The sequence below is a fragment of the Thermobia domestica genome, chromosome 1 (genome assembly GCF_964235325.1).
Source record: "Thermobia domestica chromosome 1, izTheDome1.hap1.1, whole genome shotgun sequence".
NCBI classification, from domain to species: Eukaryota; Metazoa; Arthropoda; class Insecta; order Zygentoma; family Lepismatidae; genus Thermobia; species Thermobia domestica.
Window position 1 is genome coordinate 383,314,090 of NC_137454.1, and position 21,124 is coordinate 383,335,213.

The 21,124-nt window shown below is 37.6% G+C and overlaps 2 protein-coding genes across 3 annotated transcripts in view; one reads left to right on the top strand and one right to left on the bottom strand.

Moving 5' to 3' along the window:
* The window catches only part of LOC145664748 (uncharacterized), a 578,976-nt gene that overhangs the window by 382,709 nt on the left and 175,143 nt on the right, over positions 1 to 21,124 (bottom strand). The gene's annotated exons all lie outside the window — the stretch shown is intronic.
* LOC145668332 (uncharacterized) lies at positions 4,834 to 16,165 on the top strand. The gene is made up of 2 exons (XM_081736086.1): positions 4,834 to 5,542; positions 14,870 to 16,165. The coding sequence occupies exon 2, from the start codon at positions 14,892 to 14,894 to the stop codon at positions 16,149 to 16,151; it is 1,260 nt and encodes a 419-aa protein (XP_081592212.1). The 5' UTR covers positions 4,834 to 5,542; positions 14,870 to 14,891; the 3' UTR covers positions 16,152 to 16,165.

The following is a 21,124-nucleotide window of genomic DNA, read 5'->3' on the forward strand; positions in this document are numbered from 1 at the left end:
TCGCCACCAGAACCAGTGCGAACTATCTAACGCTGTGGAACATGCTCATTCAGATACCCTCTCACGTTTTTATGGAAGCCGGGTGGAGCTCCATCCTGTTGGAAAATGAAATTTCGGGAGTACTCTTCAATTTGTAGTATCTATCACCAGGAGCGTCATTTCAGATTTTGCTTGGGGGGCAAAACCCCTTGATATAAGTAAAATTTCGCGTATTTCATTGATTTACTACTATTTTATTGATAAAATATATATAAATCTCAAACTCAGGGGGGGGCAATTGCCCCTCCCTGCCCCCCTAAATGACGCCCCTGTCTATCACACCTGGAGCATGTCCAAATATGAGTCTCCCGTTACAATTGAGGCATTGGATGGAAAAGTGACGTAAGCCATTTTTAAAAAATATTGAGATGCAGTCATTTCCGTGAACTTGCAACCACAACCTGTTGGATGGCAGCGTTGCGTATCTCAAAGTTAAAAGACCAGTCCATAGGCCAAACGATGGCACCACAAAGAACCGATTTTGTCTGCTTTTTCTATATCGATTCTATCATATCGATCGATTCTATAAAGAGTCTCAGCATCTCACAGTCTCAGAACTGACTTACACCACTTTGCCATTCAACGCCTCAATTATTTCTGCAAAGAAAAATGGCCCATGAAGTTTGGTTCTGCACATCACAGTAAAAACGTTCCACTTGGGAGAATTGCTGATATGCTCAATGATTCGCCGATGGTGTGCATGACACTGAATAATGGAGTGCTCGCCAGGTGTATCGACCCTACACTGTCAGGGAAAGTTGCATTGAACTATGATGACGGACGTTGTTTTTGCGTACTCCACAGCACAAAATGTCTTCTGTTGTTATGTGGGCGCCATCTTGAAAAACGAGTGGTTTTAGGAACGACGCGTATTTCCACAAAAACTTGGAGTATCTAATAGCAATTCTTGTCACTGATACCTCTCTCCACACACTGGGCACCTAGAAAAAATAACGAAAGGGGTTCAATATTTTTCGGACACCTTGTACTTGTGTAGTCTTAGTGAGACAGGATCAGTATATTATGATCATTTTACCTAATTTAATTTTCTCATTTCTTTGACCTTTAGATCCAATCCATTTGGAGTAAACATGAGTCGGACTTCTCATCTGTGGCTGGATAAGGAACTGTTCCAGAAAGCCCTCGGGAGTGGTGAGGGTGATAATCAACTTGAAGTGACAGAGTGTGATGTGTATCCGGGAACTAATTCAGGTGACAACTACTCTTCATCCTTGTACCGTGCATCTGTAGAGGCTAACACAAAGAACGGTCATCACACGTATAAATTAGTAATCAAGGTAATGCATGAAGGTCAAGTGTATCGAGATTTAACGATGAGATGGGGATTTTCCTATATCAAATAAAAGTTTATGAAGAAATATTCGCGGAATTTCGAGATTTTGAGAAACAAAAGAATGTTGTCCCCTCCCTGTTATCATCACTTCCACGTTGCATCTATACTCAGACTACCAAACCAGGGGCGTCATTTCAGACTTCGTTTGGGGGGGCAAGAGCACCACCGACATAAGACTTTCATGTTTTGTACTAGTATGTTAGTATACAATTAATTAAAGTAAATGTGTTCCTCAAACTCTTGGGGGGGGCAATTGCCCCTTCCTGCCCCCCTAAATGACGCCCCTGTACCAATGAATGTGTTGGAGGATTTGTGTCCGCTTGGTTTCAAAATGGCAGACCGTAGAAATGGACTCGATTTTCTTCATTGTAAATTAGTAATGGAAGAACTTGCAAAAATTCCATTCGTTATCGTTTGCTTTGAAACACGAAAATGGCCAAATTGGTCAGAAATATTACGATTTCAAGGACAGAGGATATACAGAAAAAAACAAAAGAAAAATTAATCCATTTATAGGTGGTAGTGTTAAATCTGTACTATCGGAGATAGAAAAACTTCCTGAATGTCAGAAATTCATTCCAAAAGTTGAAGAATTGGAAAAATCAGCATTTGATTTGATGTCGGAGTATTGTGCAAAGGAACCGTTAGCTGTTCTGAACCATGGTGATTGTTGGGTTAACAATATGCTCTTTTCATACGATGAAGGAGAAGTTCCACTTCAAGTTAAGTTTCTTGACTTTCAAGTAGTTCGGTACGCGTCCCCTGTTTTAGATATACTCTACTTTCTATATCTTAGTACTACCAAACAGTTACGAGATGAAAAGATGGAAAATTTAGTTCGTATATATTATCAGAGTTTCACAGATTCCCTCCTTAAACTTGGTACAGATGTAGAAGTGTTTTCATTTCAGACACTCCGGGATGAGCTATTGGATGTTCGGAATTGTAACTGCGCTTGCTTTCATGTCGTTTATAGTTGCAGATCCAAATGATATTGTTAATTTAGATTCTTTCACAATGGAGGACGTTGTAAATTCGACTGACAATCCATTCTTCAGCAATGAAAGTTATTCCAAAAACCATGTGTTAATATCTCGAATTAAAGAAGTGTTACAGGATATGGAAGAGAGAGATTTTCTCATCTAATAGAATGACAATATATGGTATTCAAAGTGAACATTGAACAAATATTGCTTTGCATTTAGGCTAAATCTGATTTTATATGTAATTCGAATTCAGCAAAATAGTCTCTGAGTTTTAATTGAAGTGCTTACTTGCACAGTGTCACATTGACATAAGAATTAGTTATTATTATTGTTTGTCCACCACAAAGTTCATTTGGCGCGAGCTGGGATTAAACCAGTGACCCCACGGTGACGAGATGAAAATTTGACACGCTTATGAGCACGGGTTAGTGTCTGAAACAATAATATATGTATCGCTTTTTAAAGAAATCTGAAAATCTGGCAACTGAGTTACCAAATAACAAAATATAACATTTCGTGAATAGGATAAATGAAATGTTATAAATACCTAGGTAGAATATTCTTGAATGAAAATCATGAAGAAACGCTTTCATCGGTACGAGTACAGTGAAGGAAATTACTAATGGTATGTGATAATTGTTACTGGGTAGAAGTATTGGTCTCAATAATCTCTCAGTTCAAATTTACTTAAAATTTCTATTTATTTTTACTATATTTGTGTAGTTAGAATCACTATAAAAAGAACTCTGATTATAAGATGGTGTCTTTTAATACCATATTTATATTTTGTAGAACTGATGTATCAATTTTACATTTGTTTCACAGATTTTAAATATACGAAGTACTTAATCTTATGCTGGAATGTGATAATCTCAGTATCAGTGGCGGATCCAGGGGGGCGATCGCTCCCCAGAAGAGCAAACTTTCTTATTTTATATGTAAATAAAACCCATCCCAGAGTTTGGAGCTCTTACAAGTAGCAGTATTACAACCCACCGCCCCCAGAAGTCCGTCCTGAATCCGCTCCTGCTTAGTATGCTAACTTATGATAAATGGCTTGAGGTAAGTGGGTTTCTCTTTTGTTTGTCCTCCATTAATTTGTCTTTAGCTTAAAATATATAAAACGATAATCATGCCAGTTGTTCTATATGGTTGCGAAACATGGTCGCTTACTCAGAAAGAAGAACATAGACTGAAAGTATTTGAGAACAAGATCCTGAGACGAATATTCGGTCCCAAGAGGAACGGGAATGGGGAATGGCGGAAACTTCATAATGAGGAACTACATAATTTATACGGTTTACCAAACATTGTTAGGGTCATCAAGTCTAGGAGGATTAGGTGGGCAGGTCGAGCAGCTAGGATGGAAGAAAGTAGAAACGCTTTCAAAGTATTGACTGGAAGCGTAGATGGGAGGGCAATATTAAGATGGATCTCGCAGAGATAGGAATACAAAGTAGAAAACTGGATGCAGTTAGCTAAGGATAGAAGTCAGTGGAGAGACTTTGTGAACGCGGCATTGAACCTCCGGGTTCCATAGGCCATAGAGTTAGTTAGTTAGTGGTTCAGTATCCGTCCTTTTATTTACTACATTTGGATCATGCAAGTGAATCTTATTATAATATTAGTAAGTCTGTAGTTCATCACTTCACACAATTATTCTTGAACGGACGCGAATTTTAGAATTCTTTGTTCACAATAGATAGGTCGAGTGACTATCACGGTTGAGTTTGTTAATGGAGTGAATCTGTTAACATCTTAACGAGTAATGGTGACTTACGTTCGTCCATTAGCTCAAAGGATATATATATATATATATATATATATATATATATATATATATATATATATATATATATATATATATATATATATATTATATATATTGGACGAACGCGATTTTTTAAAATTCTGTTTTTGCAATAGAGAGCTAGAGCCATTATCACGTCTGAGTTCGTTATAAAGTTGATACGTTAGCATTTTCACAGAGAGTAAAGTGCAATGCAAGTGGTGACACAGTGGTTCTTCACGTCCCAAAAAAACTCAGGTCTTTCATATCAATTCGGAAAATTATACCGCTACCAACAGTATCTTGGGACACGCAGGGTGTTATTTTCTAAACTATCGTGCCACAATGGACAGAGAAACCTATGTAATCGCACTTAAGAAACTTATAAAGAGGCAATAAAGAAGAAGAAACCACAAAATACGTTTATCCCATCAAGCTTCATCACGATAATGCACGCCCACATGCGTCATTTTTCGCAACTCAGATGATTGGAAAAACGGTGTATATACTCTGTGCGTTCTTAATTTAAATTTTGATAGGGAAATTAACTATCAAAAATTTTGCATATCAAAATGGAAATTATATATTATTTATAACCTAATATTATTAATATTACGTCAGTTAAGAATGTTAATCATGTAAATTAGAGTATTAAAGCCAACATTACTCATATTATAAGCGCCGAACATATTAGTTTCATTGGGAAGATATTCAAAGGATTCGCGAACGCAACGGATTTTTTTTTTTTTTTTTTTTTTTTTTTTGAAAGTTTCAAAATCATCTTCCAGCTCCTATCCAAACTCTTAGCCTCCAGCGAAATACTCCAGGACAGCAGAGAGGAGAGTACAACTGTTTCAATCTAAACACAGCACTCAGAATCAGAGATGGTATTATTTTAAAGCTACCTATGATAGGACTGTGCTACTACTTCAACTCCTAGGTGGTTAACTACAAGTTAGATACACTTGTATACAGCGCTTTCCACTTCGAGTAACAACAACGTTATATCAAATTTTATTATTTTCTTTCTTGCATAAAGAAGTGTACAGTGCTGTGGGTTATTTGTGAATAGTTTCTTTTAAAAATGAAATTAAACAAATCGCACCTAATCTGGAATTCTTTTATTCCTGGAGTCAATTCTGATGTCATGGTATGTCGATACGAAGAGGGGTGAGTACAAATGTGTATACAGTGTACTATGAATGTCTTCTATTTCAGGCAGATGTCGGTCGATGGTTTCAAAGCAGATGACTGCAAATATTACTACCTTGTAAAATGAGTAATCTGTTGGCTGCCTTTGACTCCGTTCCCCATCTTAAGTGGACATGCTACTATACTCTTAGCCTACGAGTCACACCGTTAAAGTCCCTCAAGGTAGGCAACATGAACTATGAGCTTATGTAAATCTTTAAATTGGGTAAACTTGTTTTTTTTTTTTAATAGCTTTAGCATAGATTTACATAGGGACTATTTTGATTATTATCAACTTAAAATTTTCATTGAAGAATCTCAAGTTTTTTTTTTTTTTAGTCTCTACCGCAATTATTCATTATCATAGTTCATGGGACCCACGAAGACAGATGGTATTTCAAATTGTGAAAGAAGACCGCTGTCAGAAGCAGAGAGGGAGATCTTACGATCTATATCAAAATAGTGGTGGTTCAAAATGACTTCTTGTATTCACATTCTCAAGATACAAGTAAACATCTCTAGAGAGTTGTTTCAAACCTCTCTCCCACACATAGACAATTGCCTCCCATGCAGGGGCGTAACCCTCTCTATTCTCATATATGACGGGTTGATAAGTAGTGCCTCACCCACCCTATACCCCTGATTTGGTCTCTTCTGACGTTTAACTATTTGGAAATATGAAAGAATGTCTACGTGGATTCGGATTCAATGACTTGAATGACGTTAAAACAGGTTTAAAATCATGAGTCAAGAATCAAACCCTGAATTTTTCCAAGGAAAAGGTATTGATGCCTGGGTTCCATGATGGCGTAAATGTACTCAAATTCATGGAAACTATGTTGAGCAGTAGCTTTCTGTAGAGGACAATTCAAGCTATAATCTGTAACATCTTTTGATTATATTCATTAATGCATTTTTATGCCACAGGAGACATCACTTTTCTTGATCCATCCTCGTATTATTAGTATAGTAAATCTCATGCTACTTGTTAAATGTTTATACACTTGTAAATATAAAAGTAATAATATTTTTATTGTATAACATAGAAATTTATATCCAGAAGCCAGAAAGGTTCATTTGAACAAAAGACACCGGAAGAATTTGTATTGTTATACATTAAAATCGAATTTTAAAATATCGAAAATCAACTTTCTCTCAAAAACAATAGTTTGTACTCTTGAGCAGTATTAACTTTAAATCAATATCTTACTCAATATTTATTTTTTTTATTCAGTTTAAATTCTGTTATGCTCCGATCATCAAACCAGAAATGAATTTTCTATTTATGAAACTCTAGACCATAAAATCTGCAATAAAATTCCTTTCTATATTTCACATCTGCTTACCGTTTACAAACACTATTATAACAACGATTTTAACAACCTATATCACACAACGTGATTCATATTCACACGTGTCTCGTTCAAGAAGGAAGAACTGATGCAGGAGGGAAGGAATAGGTGATATGTATTTAACAATTATAATATATAAGTTATGTAGTATTTAGCAAATTAACTTGAGTAATAATCACTAAATTAACCTAAAATTAAGAAGCAATTCGAGAGTTAATTGAAATTTACGAGGGCATTTCCAAAAGTTTCTGGTCTGACATTGAAATTTCCCACTACTGATAATAAGCAATTCGTGACATATGGTGCCATCTATGGAGGAAATACTGCACAAGTTTCAACTCTCTAGTTGCGTCAGGTCTTTGGAGAGATTCGTTTCATTTAGTTGTTGCTCCGGTTCACTTGTAGTTCCGGATCTCGGACCGAAGTTCCGGATTTCGGAAAACTCCGGTTCACATGGCAATTGTTGCCAGCATTACAGTGAAAGACTTCGGTCCGAGATTCTACACCCATGCAGCTATTGCAAGAACAGTCGTATGGACTGGATCATTGTGGCCAGAAACTTCGGGAAATTTCCTTGAAAGTGGTGGCGAAATTCAACCTAGAAAACCAGCATGAACATTGATGGGAACCGATGCATTGAATCATGTTTCATCCAATGGAATCGTATATATCTCCAGCCATAGTTGCGAGAAATACCCACGTATTTATTGTTATGAGTAAATATTAAGGTACCCAACTGCGTGCTTTAGTGGGTATTTTTAATCTTATCTGAAAATATGATTTTCAATACGATGTTGACTTGACTTGTGTTGAGTTTAACGTCCCGTTCAGCAGCGAGACTATATGAGACGTGGACCTACTGAGTAACGTGGAATCCGAACCACATGAGCTCCAGCCGGGAATCGAACCCGGGCCTGAGTCCTAGGATTTACATCTCGCTTGCAATGCGTACGTCACGTGGCAGAAGCGGTTCAATCCGTCGATGGTGCACGCTAGCACAGTTATTGATAGTGGTATTGTGTTGCCAAAATGTCTTGAGACGTGGCAAAAATGCGAACTAAAGCTCACACCCTCACACACCCACACGTTGAGCAAATAAGGGTTCAGCTGTTGCTAAGCGAGAGAAAGCGAGTGGAATTCCTTCAGCCGATAGCAGCGCTTGCAACGGAAGACTAGGGATCAAGTCAACGTAGCATATCTATAGTTTGTACTGTGAAAAGTTGCCCATTATTATTTTATAGTCGCAGAGGATGAAAGTTTGCTTCTACAGGTCAAATTGGACCATAAAAAATCTTTGTTGCTCGAAAAGTGAAGACACAGTTAATCACAGTACAGCAATGAGATAGTTTGAGAAATTTCGCTCGGGTTACGAGTACCTCGCAACATGCTAGTGTTTAAACAAAATGTATCTTAGCAGTTAAAACAGACAAACATATTCGTGATGTTAACTTGGTAGTAAACCTTTGTTGTAGGTTTGCTTGTAAAGCACCTTAATTTTCGTCATCAGCGTAACAACAATATATGTCAGGAAATAGTATTTGGACTTTCCAAACTCAAAACTACAGAGTGAAAAACTTCCCAAAAAACAAAAATGGTTGGAATAACAAGGACAATCGTGCAAAGACAGACTTTTAACCAAAGAATCATTAAAAATCAACATTCGGAGCTTCGACATGATAATGGAGAAGTCTCTGAGAAGTAGTCGTGGAGACATTAATAATAAATTCAGGAAACAGAATAAGCAAGTAAAGTATGGGTAAAGCATGATAACTTGAATAACCAATTGGCATTCTCACATTTTTCTAATATTCGTATCTTTCTTTCCTTTAGTATTTTATGTGAGTATTGGCTTATAATTGTTTCATTTATATTCAGAATATTAATCAATTTCAGTATGTATTCATTATTCTTATTTTAATTCAGTTTCTTTTATTTCACCATTTATCACATCTGAGTGGGAATATCATGCTTATTTTGGTATAAGTCTTCATGTGACAGGTAAATGCATTATAAGCACATTATACTATCATAACAGACCGATCCATTCTTTTATTGTATTGACTCAACTAAATTATTCTTTTACTGTGATACAACATACGCGAGTAATCCTTGTTCTCACATAAAGAATTTCATAGCCTTCATTTGTTATCTTTTAATTGTCTTTGCATGGTCAAATAAAATCTTTAATTTAAGAGTCTTCATCCCGGCGAAATTAAAATACCGCTAATTTTACAGTAATTATGTGATATCTTTCAATAGATAAAAGATAATCGAAATATGGAACAAGGGCGCCCTAGACAATATTATTTTACATGAGAAACCGTTATTACGACTCACTTATCTGCTTTCGATTTAGAGCCATTTTGAAAATCGGCATTTATTTTCGCGTTTCTAAACAGCTGAAAACGGAAAGCCACTAGATGACTTGTGATAACGGTACCTCACGCAAAATAATATTGTCTAGGGCGCTTTTGTTCCGTATTTCAATTATCTTTTATCTATTTGAAGATATCACATAACTACTGTAAAATTAGCGGTATTTTAATTTCGCCGGGATGAAGACTCTTAACATATTCCACGAAATAAGCATTTGGTTTACATTCAATCAATCTTCCTAAATCTTCAACCACTTCGAAAAGTTCAGACGTTTTTGGTTTCATGTTTGTTTACTTCATCACCTATCTCGCCTTCTTCTTCTTCTTCTTCATTAATGTGAAATGATTTCTGTTCTTGTCACAGTCTTCTACGGTATCAGGACACATGCGGTACTGGACATTTGCGGTACAATCAGAAATCTAGTTTTTCTGGGACATTTGCGGTACTGTTCAAAACTTCCTTAAACAGTGGGACATTTGCGGTACCGTTCAAAACTTTTCCTTAAACAGTGGGACATTTGCGGTACTCTTCAAAACTTTTCCTTAAACAGTGGGACATTTGCGATACACACTGTGTAACAAGCGCCAAAAGCATCCATTTTATCAGCGTTAATCTAAATTAGAATGAATATAATAATAAAAGGAGTGGGTATGGAGATGGAACACCCTTATTTTTAAGTGCTTCATTCTGATTGGCTTCTTTTGGTAAGTCACAGATATATAAGAGGAATTCAAGCGGGCAGTAGCGTACGCAGGAATTTATTTCGGGGGTCCAAGCTCAATATGAGGGCATTTTATACTAAAATTTCTAAAATTGTCCCTAAAATTAGGCTAAATTTACACAAAAGTCGAAATTTCGTGGGGTTCCGGACCAACAGGACCCACCCCCTGCGTATGTCCTTGCACGTGGGCAATCTAATGGAAGTTATCACAGTAATCGAAACCTCTACTCATTATTAACTATATACTGTATGTAGTACTGCACCTAAATTTTACATATTGGATTCGTTTCAAAACTTGGGCTATCTATAATGTACTAATTGAACTCTATTATAATAAATCATGAGAATAAATTACTTATTGCATTGAACGTTAATTTTGACTTTGACTCTTGCACTTATTCCGAGCTAGATCTAATCAAAAATCTCTAAATATGCTCATAAATAACAATTGACATCTGTGTGCAAAATGAGTGACTTGTGATAAATCACTCTACAGGCAAGTTGCTCTTTCAATAATTCCGTAATAGTTTCTCGTAAATTACAAATATTTCAATATGTTAAAAACGAAGAAAGAAAATTATTACGACTTTGAGTAAACAGTTATTGGAAAACTGCTATTGAAAGCTATAAAAGAAAACCAAAAATATAAATATTTCTAGAAGTCCCCTTTATATATCATGGACAGGTGTTTGACAAATCAGAGATAAGGATTTGTTTACATTTTCCAGTTTTGGCCAATCACAAACAAGCATATGTTTACTTCTTTCGGTTTTGTCTACCATGAACCCTAGTAAAGGGTTTTTTTTTTTTTTTTTTTACTTTTCTATATAATTCTTCCTTATATTTGGGTTTACATGTTGTTAGTGTTCTGAGATAAGTTTCTTTGTATGTATATTGAGTTAATAATGGTTTCATATTCTGACAAAAAGATTTTTAGTCTGCTTTTAGTATGCAAAACAGCTCAAGTTCCCTGAAAAAGTAGTGTTATTCTTCCCCAGAGCAACTTCCTGGCTACACCAATGTTATAAAATTTGGTCTTTGTGTAGCAGTTGATACTGTGTGCTTATCCTCTAACTGAACACTCGAAAATATTCACTCTTATCTTGGAGAATAAAAAGTTATTTCGAACAGTACCGCAAATGTCCCAATATCACAAATGTCGATACTCGAAGTACTGCAAATATCGATATTCGAAGTACTGCAAATATCAATACTCGAAGTACCGCAAATATCTATACCTCAAGTGTTGCGCTTTCCTCTTCTAAGGCTGACTCTGGATAACGATAAACCAGTTCAAAACTACATTCTTCTGTGTGTAATCTGTACAACATTTTAAACTAATCTTACTTCCTATTACCTGAACATCAGGCTCCAAAATTCGATTTAGTCATAATTTGTAACATGGTTGTTTTCAATACAGTTTTTTTAAGGGTAATAAATTTTTGTGTGAATTATCGAATTATCCAAATTCGAATTAACGAGAGTCCACGCTAGTATAAACATATGCTGCTAAGCTTCTAAATTTTAACTCACAATTACTAGTCCCTTATTTCTATCAGTCTATCATTATCATTGGTTAAGCATGCAGTTTGTTGCAGTTCATAGTATTAATAGTAGGAGACCTAAACTTGACGTGGAGCCCAACAGTTCTCGTAAATCGATCACGAGTATTCCACTCTAAACACAGAATATTGTAATGTATATTTGATAGAATCAATAATAGTCCGGGATTAGCCCTTCATCAATTTTATTTAAAAAAAAATAACTCTCTATGGAATAATTACAAAATTTCTTTGTAACATGCAAAATGATTGTTTCAATCTTTAGCACACATAAAGTGGCTACGGTTGATGAAGGTTGGAATTAGGTATGTACGCGTGATCCTTTTGCCCAATGCAGTCCTCGGAGGTGGGTTGTGATTAGAAATCTCTTTCGCCCAAAGCAACTACCGGAGATTATGTAAGGTAGGAAAACTGTTTTGTTCAATGCACCTCAGGAGCGGGTATTCTAGGTTTTAACTGATCACTGGTCAACTGATAATTTGGTGAAACAGAAACAGAAACAGAAAAGTTAAAAATCAGGACACCCCTCAGGAAAGCCCGCGTCCTGGATAGAGAGTAAGGCGTCAACCAACATTCTACATGCCTCTCTTCCATGCAGTTAGTAAACTAAAGCTGCTGTGCGTGTGGGTTGTGTCGCGGTTTCTATCTATTCGGTAGACATTTACACGCGTATCTGTAATTAAAGTGTGAGATAGAAAGAAAGAAGGGTAAAGTAGAAGATAAGAAAGCCCGAGAGATTTTATTATGTTTTGATAGAGGGATAAAAAAAACCTGGAAACCAGGAAAAACATGCTGTATCAGTCATGCTGCATCGAATAGTATTTACATTGCAAAATCACATTAGAAAGGTGGCGAAAATCCATGTACAAGTGTCTGCAGTAATAAATTATTAATATATCAGTTAAATTATAAAAACCTATCTGAATATGTTAGATTAAACTAATCTGTGATGTCTGTATTGGGGAGGTGTATTGTTACTGGGAATATCTGTTATTTTTTAAACATGTAATTTGTCCATCTCATGGTCCATTGTCTGTGCTTGAGTCGTCATCGGTTTGCAAGCTGCAGCTACTTCCTCCCCTGGCTTTTTCCTCCGCTGCTTCTACTGCGTGAATTATGAGGGTTGACTTCCTTGTTGTTGGCTATGACTGCTTGTTCTTCTGGACTTGTTTCCTTTCCTAATTCCTTTCTTTTATCTGCGTAGGTGGGTTTGGTGATGTGAAGTTTTCCTGTTGTCGTTGTTAGTGCGTTGATGGTCTTGGAGGGTACTTTTCTGGATGCTATCTGAATTGCATCTATTGTTTTCTGCCGTTCGTTCTGCGGAGTGGAAATTGTGAGTACAGTAGTGACACATGTGATGATATGATTTGTTGCTGTTTTTATGGCTATTTTCAGTTGCTCTTCTATTGGAATGGTTTGCTCTTCACTTGTTGCCAGTGGTTGGTCTTCTTTCTGGCTCTGAAAAGGGCCAGTTTTGCATGTTGTGACTTCTATTAAGATATTGATGATTCTGCTCTTTGTGTAGCTTTTAGGTTTCAGCGAGCATCTGCTGCTTCCGGTTCTGTGTGAGTCTTCTTTGCAGATTGCGCAAAAGTTCTTGTTTATTGGTTTTCCGCAGTCCTTACTGTGTGTGCCACCGCAACGAAAACAAACTCTCTGTGTTGTGCATTGAGTTTTCCAATGGCCATACTGGTAGCAATTCCAGCATGGCATCGGTCTCGACTGGAGTGTCGAGTTTTCAACTTTCAGTGTGTGTTTTCAGTTCTTAGTCCTATTGTTGTAAGACGATTGACATCAGAAGCGCTGGTTGAGAACATCCTCAGCATGGGTGCAGGTCCTTCCCTTGTTCGTACACGAACGAGGTTCGTGAATTGGATGTTTTTTTTAGTGCACTTCTAATATGGTCAATGCTGGTTGTGGTTGGGACACCTTTAATGACACAGATGTACGTGGTTGTTCTTGGAGGCACTTTGTGTGGTTCAATAGACTCTATTGTCTTTTTCGATCTTTTGTTCTTCCTTTTCACAACTTGAAAGTCCCCCTCCTGCTGTTGGCTGTTTGTTGTGTCTTGGGATCTTGTTTCTTCTGGTTGGTTTGTCTTTTGAGTGAGGTTGGCGTCTTTTGATTGGTCGGTCACCTGTGATGGTGTGGCTTCTTCTGATTGGTCGGTCACCTGGATGTGAGCAGTCCCTTCGTGGTCTATGAGAGGGCCATTTGCTTCAACTGTTTGTGTTTTTCACCTGTACGGTTTGGTTTTTTACCTGCATGTTTTGGTTGTTCATCTGGTGGCTCTTAGAAGGGCCGGAACTTTGGTTATGCACGTGTGTGCGTTTTGGTTTCTCTTCCTGTGTTCTTCCATCTTCTTTTTTCTCTGCTAAGTGACGACGTTCAGATTTTTGGTGGTCAAGTTCTTCTTGATGCGGTGCGTCTAAGTTTGGTAGATTCTCTTTCTTGGGTCTCTCTCCTAACTTGTCCTGAATTACAGCATGTGAGCCAAAGTCACTGTTTTGGAAGATCTTCATGAAGATCTCTTTCGTAGGCTCTGATTTGAAGAACACTTTGAAGTACCCTTCTAACCCTAAGATGTAGTACTCGCCGGGGTCTATCTTCTCATTTATGATAGCTCTAACATCTTTATTGAGGCAGCAGCTATTTTCGATGCAGATGGGCTTGTTGGAGATGAAGGTATAGTAGTCTTCTTCCGACATGGTTTCTTCACTGTCTTTGCTCGTATCCCTCTTGGTGTCGCTGTCTATTGGTCCTTCCTCATGGGGTTGCCTTCTTAACGGTCTTCTTTGGCGGTCGTAGCATGGTCCTGATATCCTTAAAGGCTGTACAACCTATATGGCCAGCGCGAAGCTTGATGCACAATAGGGGGTCCAGCCGACGGAAAACAATGCCTATTTCTCCAGGAAGCAGTGTGTGTTGAGTGTTGTGTTAATAATTGTTCTTTATTATAGGGAACTCTTCTCTTTAAATACAGAATTATCTTAAAAGACTATTCTGTGAGTTTTTGCACTTTGTTCACAACACTGCAGCTTAAGCTGTGATCTTCAGGCTGCTCTCTTCTCGCTGGGTTAAGGGGCTCTACTGAATGCTTGCTTCGTATAACACCGCTCGGTTTCCACAACCATTACGAACAATACCCTGTATCTTATTATCGGCGACCATCCTCTCGCCTCTGACTGATAATTTGGTCTTCTCCTGGTCCCCTTTTTTAATGGCTTCTGAGAGAGTCGATCATTTTCGGGTTTCACCGCATCGGCTTCGTGTTTTCCTGTTACTTCCATATATCGTCTGCTTGCGTTGATAAGCAATAGCACGTGTTTTAAAGTTCTAACATGTGCTCGAAGAAATAATACACTCTGAAAGTTGAGGATCCTTACAATATTTACATTTCATTGGAATTGTTATTGTTTAGTCTAAATTCATTATTTTGTAAAAGTAATTTTATACTAATTTTATTAAAATTATATTATCTTATTCCTTTATTCTTTAGGACTAAATCATTTGATGCCAACATGAGCCGGACTTCCCATTCGTGGTTAGACAAAGAATTGCTCCAGAAAGCTCTCAGAAGTGGTGAGGGAGACAATCAACTTGAAGTGACAGAGTGCAATGTATATCGGGGAACTAATCCAGGTGACAACTACTCTTCGTCCTTATACCGTGCATCTGTGGAAGTCAACACGAGAAACGGCCACAAGACGTACAAATTAGTTATTAAAGTGATGCCTGAAGGTGAAATGTGCCGAGATTTTAACGATGAAATGGGGATTTTCCTATATGAAATAAAAGCTTATGAAGAAATATTCGCGGAATTTCGAGATTTTGAAAATCAAAAGAATGTTGTCCCTTCGCTATTATCATCACTTCCACGTTGTATCTACACTCAGAATGCCAAACCAAGAGAAATGATTGTGTTGGATGATTTGTGTCCGCTTGGTTTCAAAATGGCCGACCGCAGAAATGGACTCGATTTTCTTCATTGTAAATTAGTAATGGAAGAACTTGGAAAGTTCCATTCGCTATCGTTTGCTTTGAAACACGAAAATTACCAAATTAGTCAAAAATACCAAGATTTCAAGGACAGAGTATACGGGAAAAGGATGAAAGAAAAGATTAACCCCTTTGTAGGTGGTGCACTGAAATCCATACTATCGACAATAGAAAAACTTCCTGAATGTCAGAAGTTTATTCCAAAGATTGAGGAGCTGCAAACGTCAGCATTCGATTTGATGGCAGAGTATTGTCGTCCAAAGGAACCGTTAGCTGTTCTGAACCATGGTGATTGTTGGGTTAACAATATGCTCTTTTCATACGGTGAAGGGGAAGTTCCACTTCAAGTTAAGTTTCTTGACTTTCAAGTAGTTCGGTATGCGTCCCCTGTTTTAGATATACTCTACTTTTTATATCTTAGTAGTACCAAACAGCTACGAGATGAGAAAATGGAAGCTTTAGTACGTATATATTACAACAGCTTCAGAGAATCTCTCCGAAAACTTGGTACAGACATAGAAATGTTTCCATTTCAGACACTTTGGAACGAACTATTAGGTAAATACATGTTTGGAGTTATAACAGCACTTACGCTTATTCCTTTTACAGCTGCAGATCCAAGTGATGTTCCTGATTTAGAGTCCTTCACAGTTGAAGATGTTGTGAGTTCGACTGATAATCCGTTCTTCAGGATCGAAAGTTACTCTAGAAATGAAGTCCTAGTATCTCGAGTTAAAGAAGTGTTACAAGATATGGAAGAGAGAGGTTTTCTCAATGATTAGATTAAATAAAATGTTGGTCCTCAAATTGAATAGTGTCGAAACATTAGCTTGCCTTTGACCTAAATTCGAATATTGGTTTAAACTTAGCAACATTACTTCTAAGTTTCAGCTAAAGTGTTTAATTCCGAAGTGTTTGAATTCTAATTTTAACCAGTTACTTTTTAATTGTTCTGTTGCTATGGAAGAAAAGAGGGTCAGTTTTAGCAAATTGAAAAATCTCACCTCAAATAAAGAGCTCCTACGTGTTGCAACCAGAACTTGTATAAGTTGTGGTATCGAATCAAACAGGCGTTTGACGTGTTGTTCAGGAATTGCCTGCCACGCTGCTTGTGCGCAAGAGTATAAGACAACATGAACGCTGCTTGCTGGAGAACTGTGACAAACAGCATACAGACCAAGGATCTTATAAAATAGAGGATCTGCCCATATGTATCTTCATCCTATTAAATAATGAAGCTAAAAAACAACCGAGCATCGGCACGCCTGATTGGCTATTCTCGTTTCTGCCATCGTCTGATTGGCTACTTTCGTTTCCGCCATGATTGTTGGCTCAAAACATTGCGATCCTATTGGGCGGAGTGGGCAGAGTAGGAGTGGCGAAACTGTGACGTATGGCTTCGAGATTTTGCTGTAAAGGCAGATCCTCTATTTTATAAGATCCTAGATACAGACACATATAATCGGTGACATGCTAGGCAACTGTGAAGGCCAGAGAGGCAGCGGTAGCCGTCACTCCTCGAAAAGGTCTCGCGTATTCCTTGATATATAGTTGGTTGAACTGTAGTGTTCAGATTTACTCGAAGGAAGGTGTATGACCTCTCGATCTTTGGAACTTTCCTGGTAAGCAGACACGGGTATGTTACTTGTTAATGAATAACAGCTGAGTAGTAAATAGCACCCCTCAGCTGTGACGTTCGATTACGCACATTGCCAAATTGTACTCACAATAATAATGTCTATGGTGTATATTCGACCACTACTATTGGATAGCTTCAGGTGGGTCTTGTTCGAAAACAATACCTCTTCCACCCAACATTCAAAGGATAGTATTCACACGCCCATTATAGCCTGAAGCGTTTGTGGTTATTGGTTAGGCATCATTCAGCAGATACATACAGTCACTCTTAGAAATCCTCGCCTGTTACCGCGCTGCAGTGTCAAGCTAGTATTCTGGCCGCCTCTGTATAATCAGTCACGGGCATGAAGATAAAAAGTCCACCATCCCATTCTGTGCCCACGTTGTGTGTTCACTGTCCGCATCTACGATTGCCCACAAAATGAAGAATAAGGTTAAACTATCAAGCACTAAAACTATGCTTCAGATCTTAGTGTTACACATGAGAAACATAAAATTTCTTGTATTGTCTCGATTCTTGTACCAAAAATGAGGCGAAAATTGCCATGTTTCTCGTCTTGGCTCGAATTTAAAAAGATACTGTACATCTCATCTCATGAGCAACACTACACGCTTCATATAGTGACAGGACTAATGTTGCAGTATGAAAAGCCGCGTTCCCATCAGCCGACCATATGGACTTGTTCTCATGCAGTTCTCTGTCCATATTTCGTCTCTTGGCTTCGGCGAGACATTCAACGTTTCTTCATTGGTTTCATCTTCGTTTATCTACGCTCCAGTAACTGAGAGGTGCATAAACCACCTTTTCTCGGTACTATCTCATTTACCGAACCGAAGGCACTGATGGGCCTACGGATGCGACATTCTACTAAAATTGTAATCGTTTATACATTACATCCTACCATACATATCCTGTAAGTTTGGATGTATTCTTGTCATTATTCGTTGGTGTTACAATTTTCATAAAGATTGTAGCAGTATATAAAACGAAATCCTTCTGTTTAACGTCCTGCGATTACGCCCTTTAGGTTAAAGCAGACGGATGATTCAGACAAGTGAATGATGATGGAAGAATTGGTAGAGTGAGAATGTGGAAGGAAACGGGAGTACCCCGAAAAACCCACGAACATGTTGCTGTCCACCACAACTTACTTTGCCGGGATCAAACCAGGGACCCCATGCACCAAAGGTAAGCGCTCTAACATTGAGCCACTGTGCTCCCTGTAGCAGTATATATTCAAAGAATAGACCTACTATCTACTTTTGAAATTTTAAAAGATACAGGGTGTAACATAACACTTAATTTAGTCTCACTATTTATAAATGAGGTCAATTGCTCATTCTCGCTTTAAAGATGAGTCGCACTTGGTTTACAGGTTTTGCATCTCATGTTTTGCTGGCATAATAATATACCCTTCTGATATATTCACGCTCCATTAGTATATATGGCTGGTTCCAGTGAATAACCGGCTAAGTCGGGAAAAGTAAATTTTACAGTTTAAAGGTAAATTTTACAAAAGTTACCTGGGTAATTTTGACAACCAAATGCTGTAACTTCCTCAATTTTATGAATTCGTCTTAGCCGCTTCTACACAATGTAGAACTCACCAAAAGAAGCTTATACCTGTAAAATCTAAATTCTCAAAAAAAAAAAAAAAAAAAAAAAAAGTCGAAATCTTTTGAGAAATGAAATCTTTGAGTTTTACGTACCACGGTTATGCTAAAGGAGACGGTGATTATGAGTAATGAATGAAATGTTAGAATGAAGAAAGTGGGAGGAAACGGGAGAACCCCGAGAAAATCCACGCACACAGTGTTTATCCATCACAAAGTTCACTTGGCGGCGGCTGGGACCGAACCCGGGACCCCTAGCACCAGAGGTGAACGCTCTACCACTGAGCCACCGCGGCCCCTACAAAAAAAAATGTCGACTTAGCCGGTTGTTCACTGGAACCAGCCATATATATGCTACATACAGACATACAGAGAGAGAGAGAGAGTTTTATTACTTAAAACTAACAAAAGTTGCCTAGTGTAGTAATTGTTATACACAAGAAAGCACGGGCGCCGATCCTGGGGTGCCGAGAGGGCCCGGGTCCCCCTAAAACTCATGGGGCCCCAATATTGTATTTATGAATATACAATATTTGGCATAATTTGAGTGCAATTTGTCTTAAAATCTTCATATATATACCTTCTGCATCTGAATGCCCCCCCCCCAAATTTACAGAGAAATCGGCGCCCTTGCAAGAAACGTCGGTTTCTTTCCTTAGTTGGAACGAATGTGACTTCCCTTATGAGCTGCCTCTGGTATAACTTTAAAAATCACTTTTACTTTATTTCATTTACACAACGGATGAAAATTACAAGGTATTTGAGTACACAACTTTACTTTCCAATAATAAACAGTGAAAGGAGCTTTATTGATTTAGCCTTGGGTAGCACGCTGTCTACTGAACTTATTATTATTATTATTATTTGATCGTTGTAATGACGGGGTAAAGCATTCCAGAGCCTGAGAGCATGCAGTGAATGACGCAACAGCAGAGCCATCTGGATGGGAGGGAAGACATAGAACATAGTGAAAATTATGGGTGCGGAATTCGTACTCACATCAAACAGGAAGTTCTTTCTATTAGGTTGACCTTGTGCATGAGTCGCTTTTTTTAATCCATTATATAACTTACTATCATGATGGTATGATGGTTCCTACGCAAGAAGCTAGACACGGATAATGAGTATAGGGGATTTCAACGTCTAATTTAAAACTACATAAGCAAGTGACATACATTATAAAGATAAGACTATTTGAAAATGACGTTAACAAAACATGGCTCTGTACCGTACTATGTAATCATTATTCACTTTCCTTCAAACCATTTTATCAGGGAAAAAGTTGTAGAATATATCAGAGCAGAGTCTTAAAATAAATACTAGTTGTCAGTATTTCAGTGGATTAAGCTTATATACAGGGTGTTTCAAAGAGTTACGATTAGGGATTAAATTTAGAGGAAGGCTCTCACCAATTTTATATACGGGCCTTTTCCCAGAAAACTAAATTACTCAGTTAAAACTAAACGCTGTTAATCTCAAAGTTTTATATGTTAAAATGCGCATTTTATAGTAATGATTGAAAGTGGAAAACTATTGACCACTATGTATAACCGTTATTGATAGAAATATCATAGAAGCACATTCAACAGAGTCAAGGGCGCCGATGTCTCTGTAAATTTGGAGGGGGGGGGGCATTCAGATGTAGAAGACATATATGAGGATTTTAAGACAAATTGCATTCAAATTATGCCAAATATTGCATATTCTTAAATACAATAAGGGGGACCCACATCCGCTTTGGGGTGTCGGGCCCCCTCGGCCCCCCAGGTTCGGCGCCCTTGAACGGAGTACACCAGTTTTGAATCACTTGAAATTTTCAAAATAGGAACAAAACTATGGAATATAGATGTATTTTTAGGGCTAGAATTTTCAGAGAAAACCAATGATGAAATCGATTTTCCACAGTCTGTTGCACGTAACAAGTTATTATGATTGGTAAGATTTGTAAAATTTGTTTTACAACGGTTTTCTCTGCAAATTCTAGCCTTAAAATACAAGTATAACATGATCTTCTTTAGGATGAAATACAAGACAAAAGTTAAGCACGTCTCGTCTCTAAAAGATGTGAAAGTGACGTCTCGTCTCGGAAAATGTACTTGTTTCTATTGGAAGAGCTCTCTCTCGCAACGAAAATTCTACCTCCTCTTTTCTTATGGGCACGGGCATCTCTAGCTGGGGGACGAGGGGTACGAGGTGGACACGTCCCCCAATGTTTAGTACAAAATATTCAATATTTTATTTTAATTTAATGTATTTACTAACGACAGAATAACATATAAATAATAATTATTATATTTATTTGCAATATTCAGGCTGTAAAACGATTGTAACAGAGTTCTTGATATACCTCAGGCGGTCCATGAAGGTAAACAGAAACGTAACAAATGAAATCGAAGATAATAAACAGGTTGGGTTAGGTAGTACCATTTAAATAACTTTCTTTGATGTCCCCCCCCAATTTTACATGCCAGAGACGCCAGTGCTTATGGGTAATGTTAATCTT

Bases quoted from the DNA above. Each gene is read 5' to 3' on its own strand.
- LOC145668332 (XM_081736086.1), top strand. From the start codon at position 14,892: ATGAGCCGGACTTCCCATTCGTGGTTAGACAAAGAATTGCTCCAGAAA.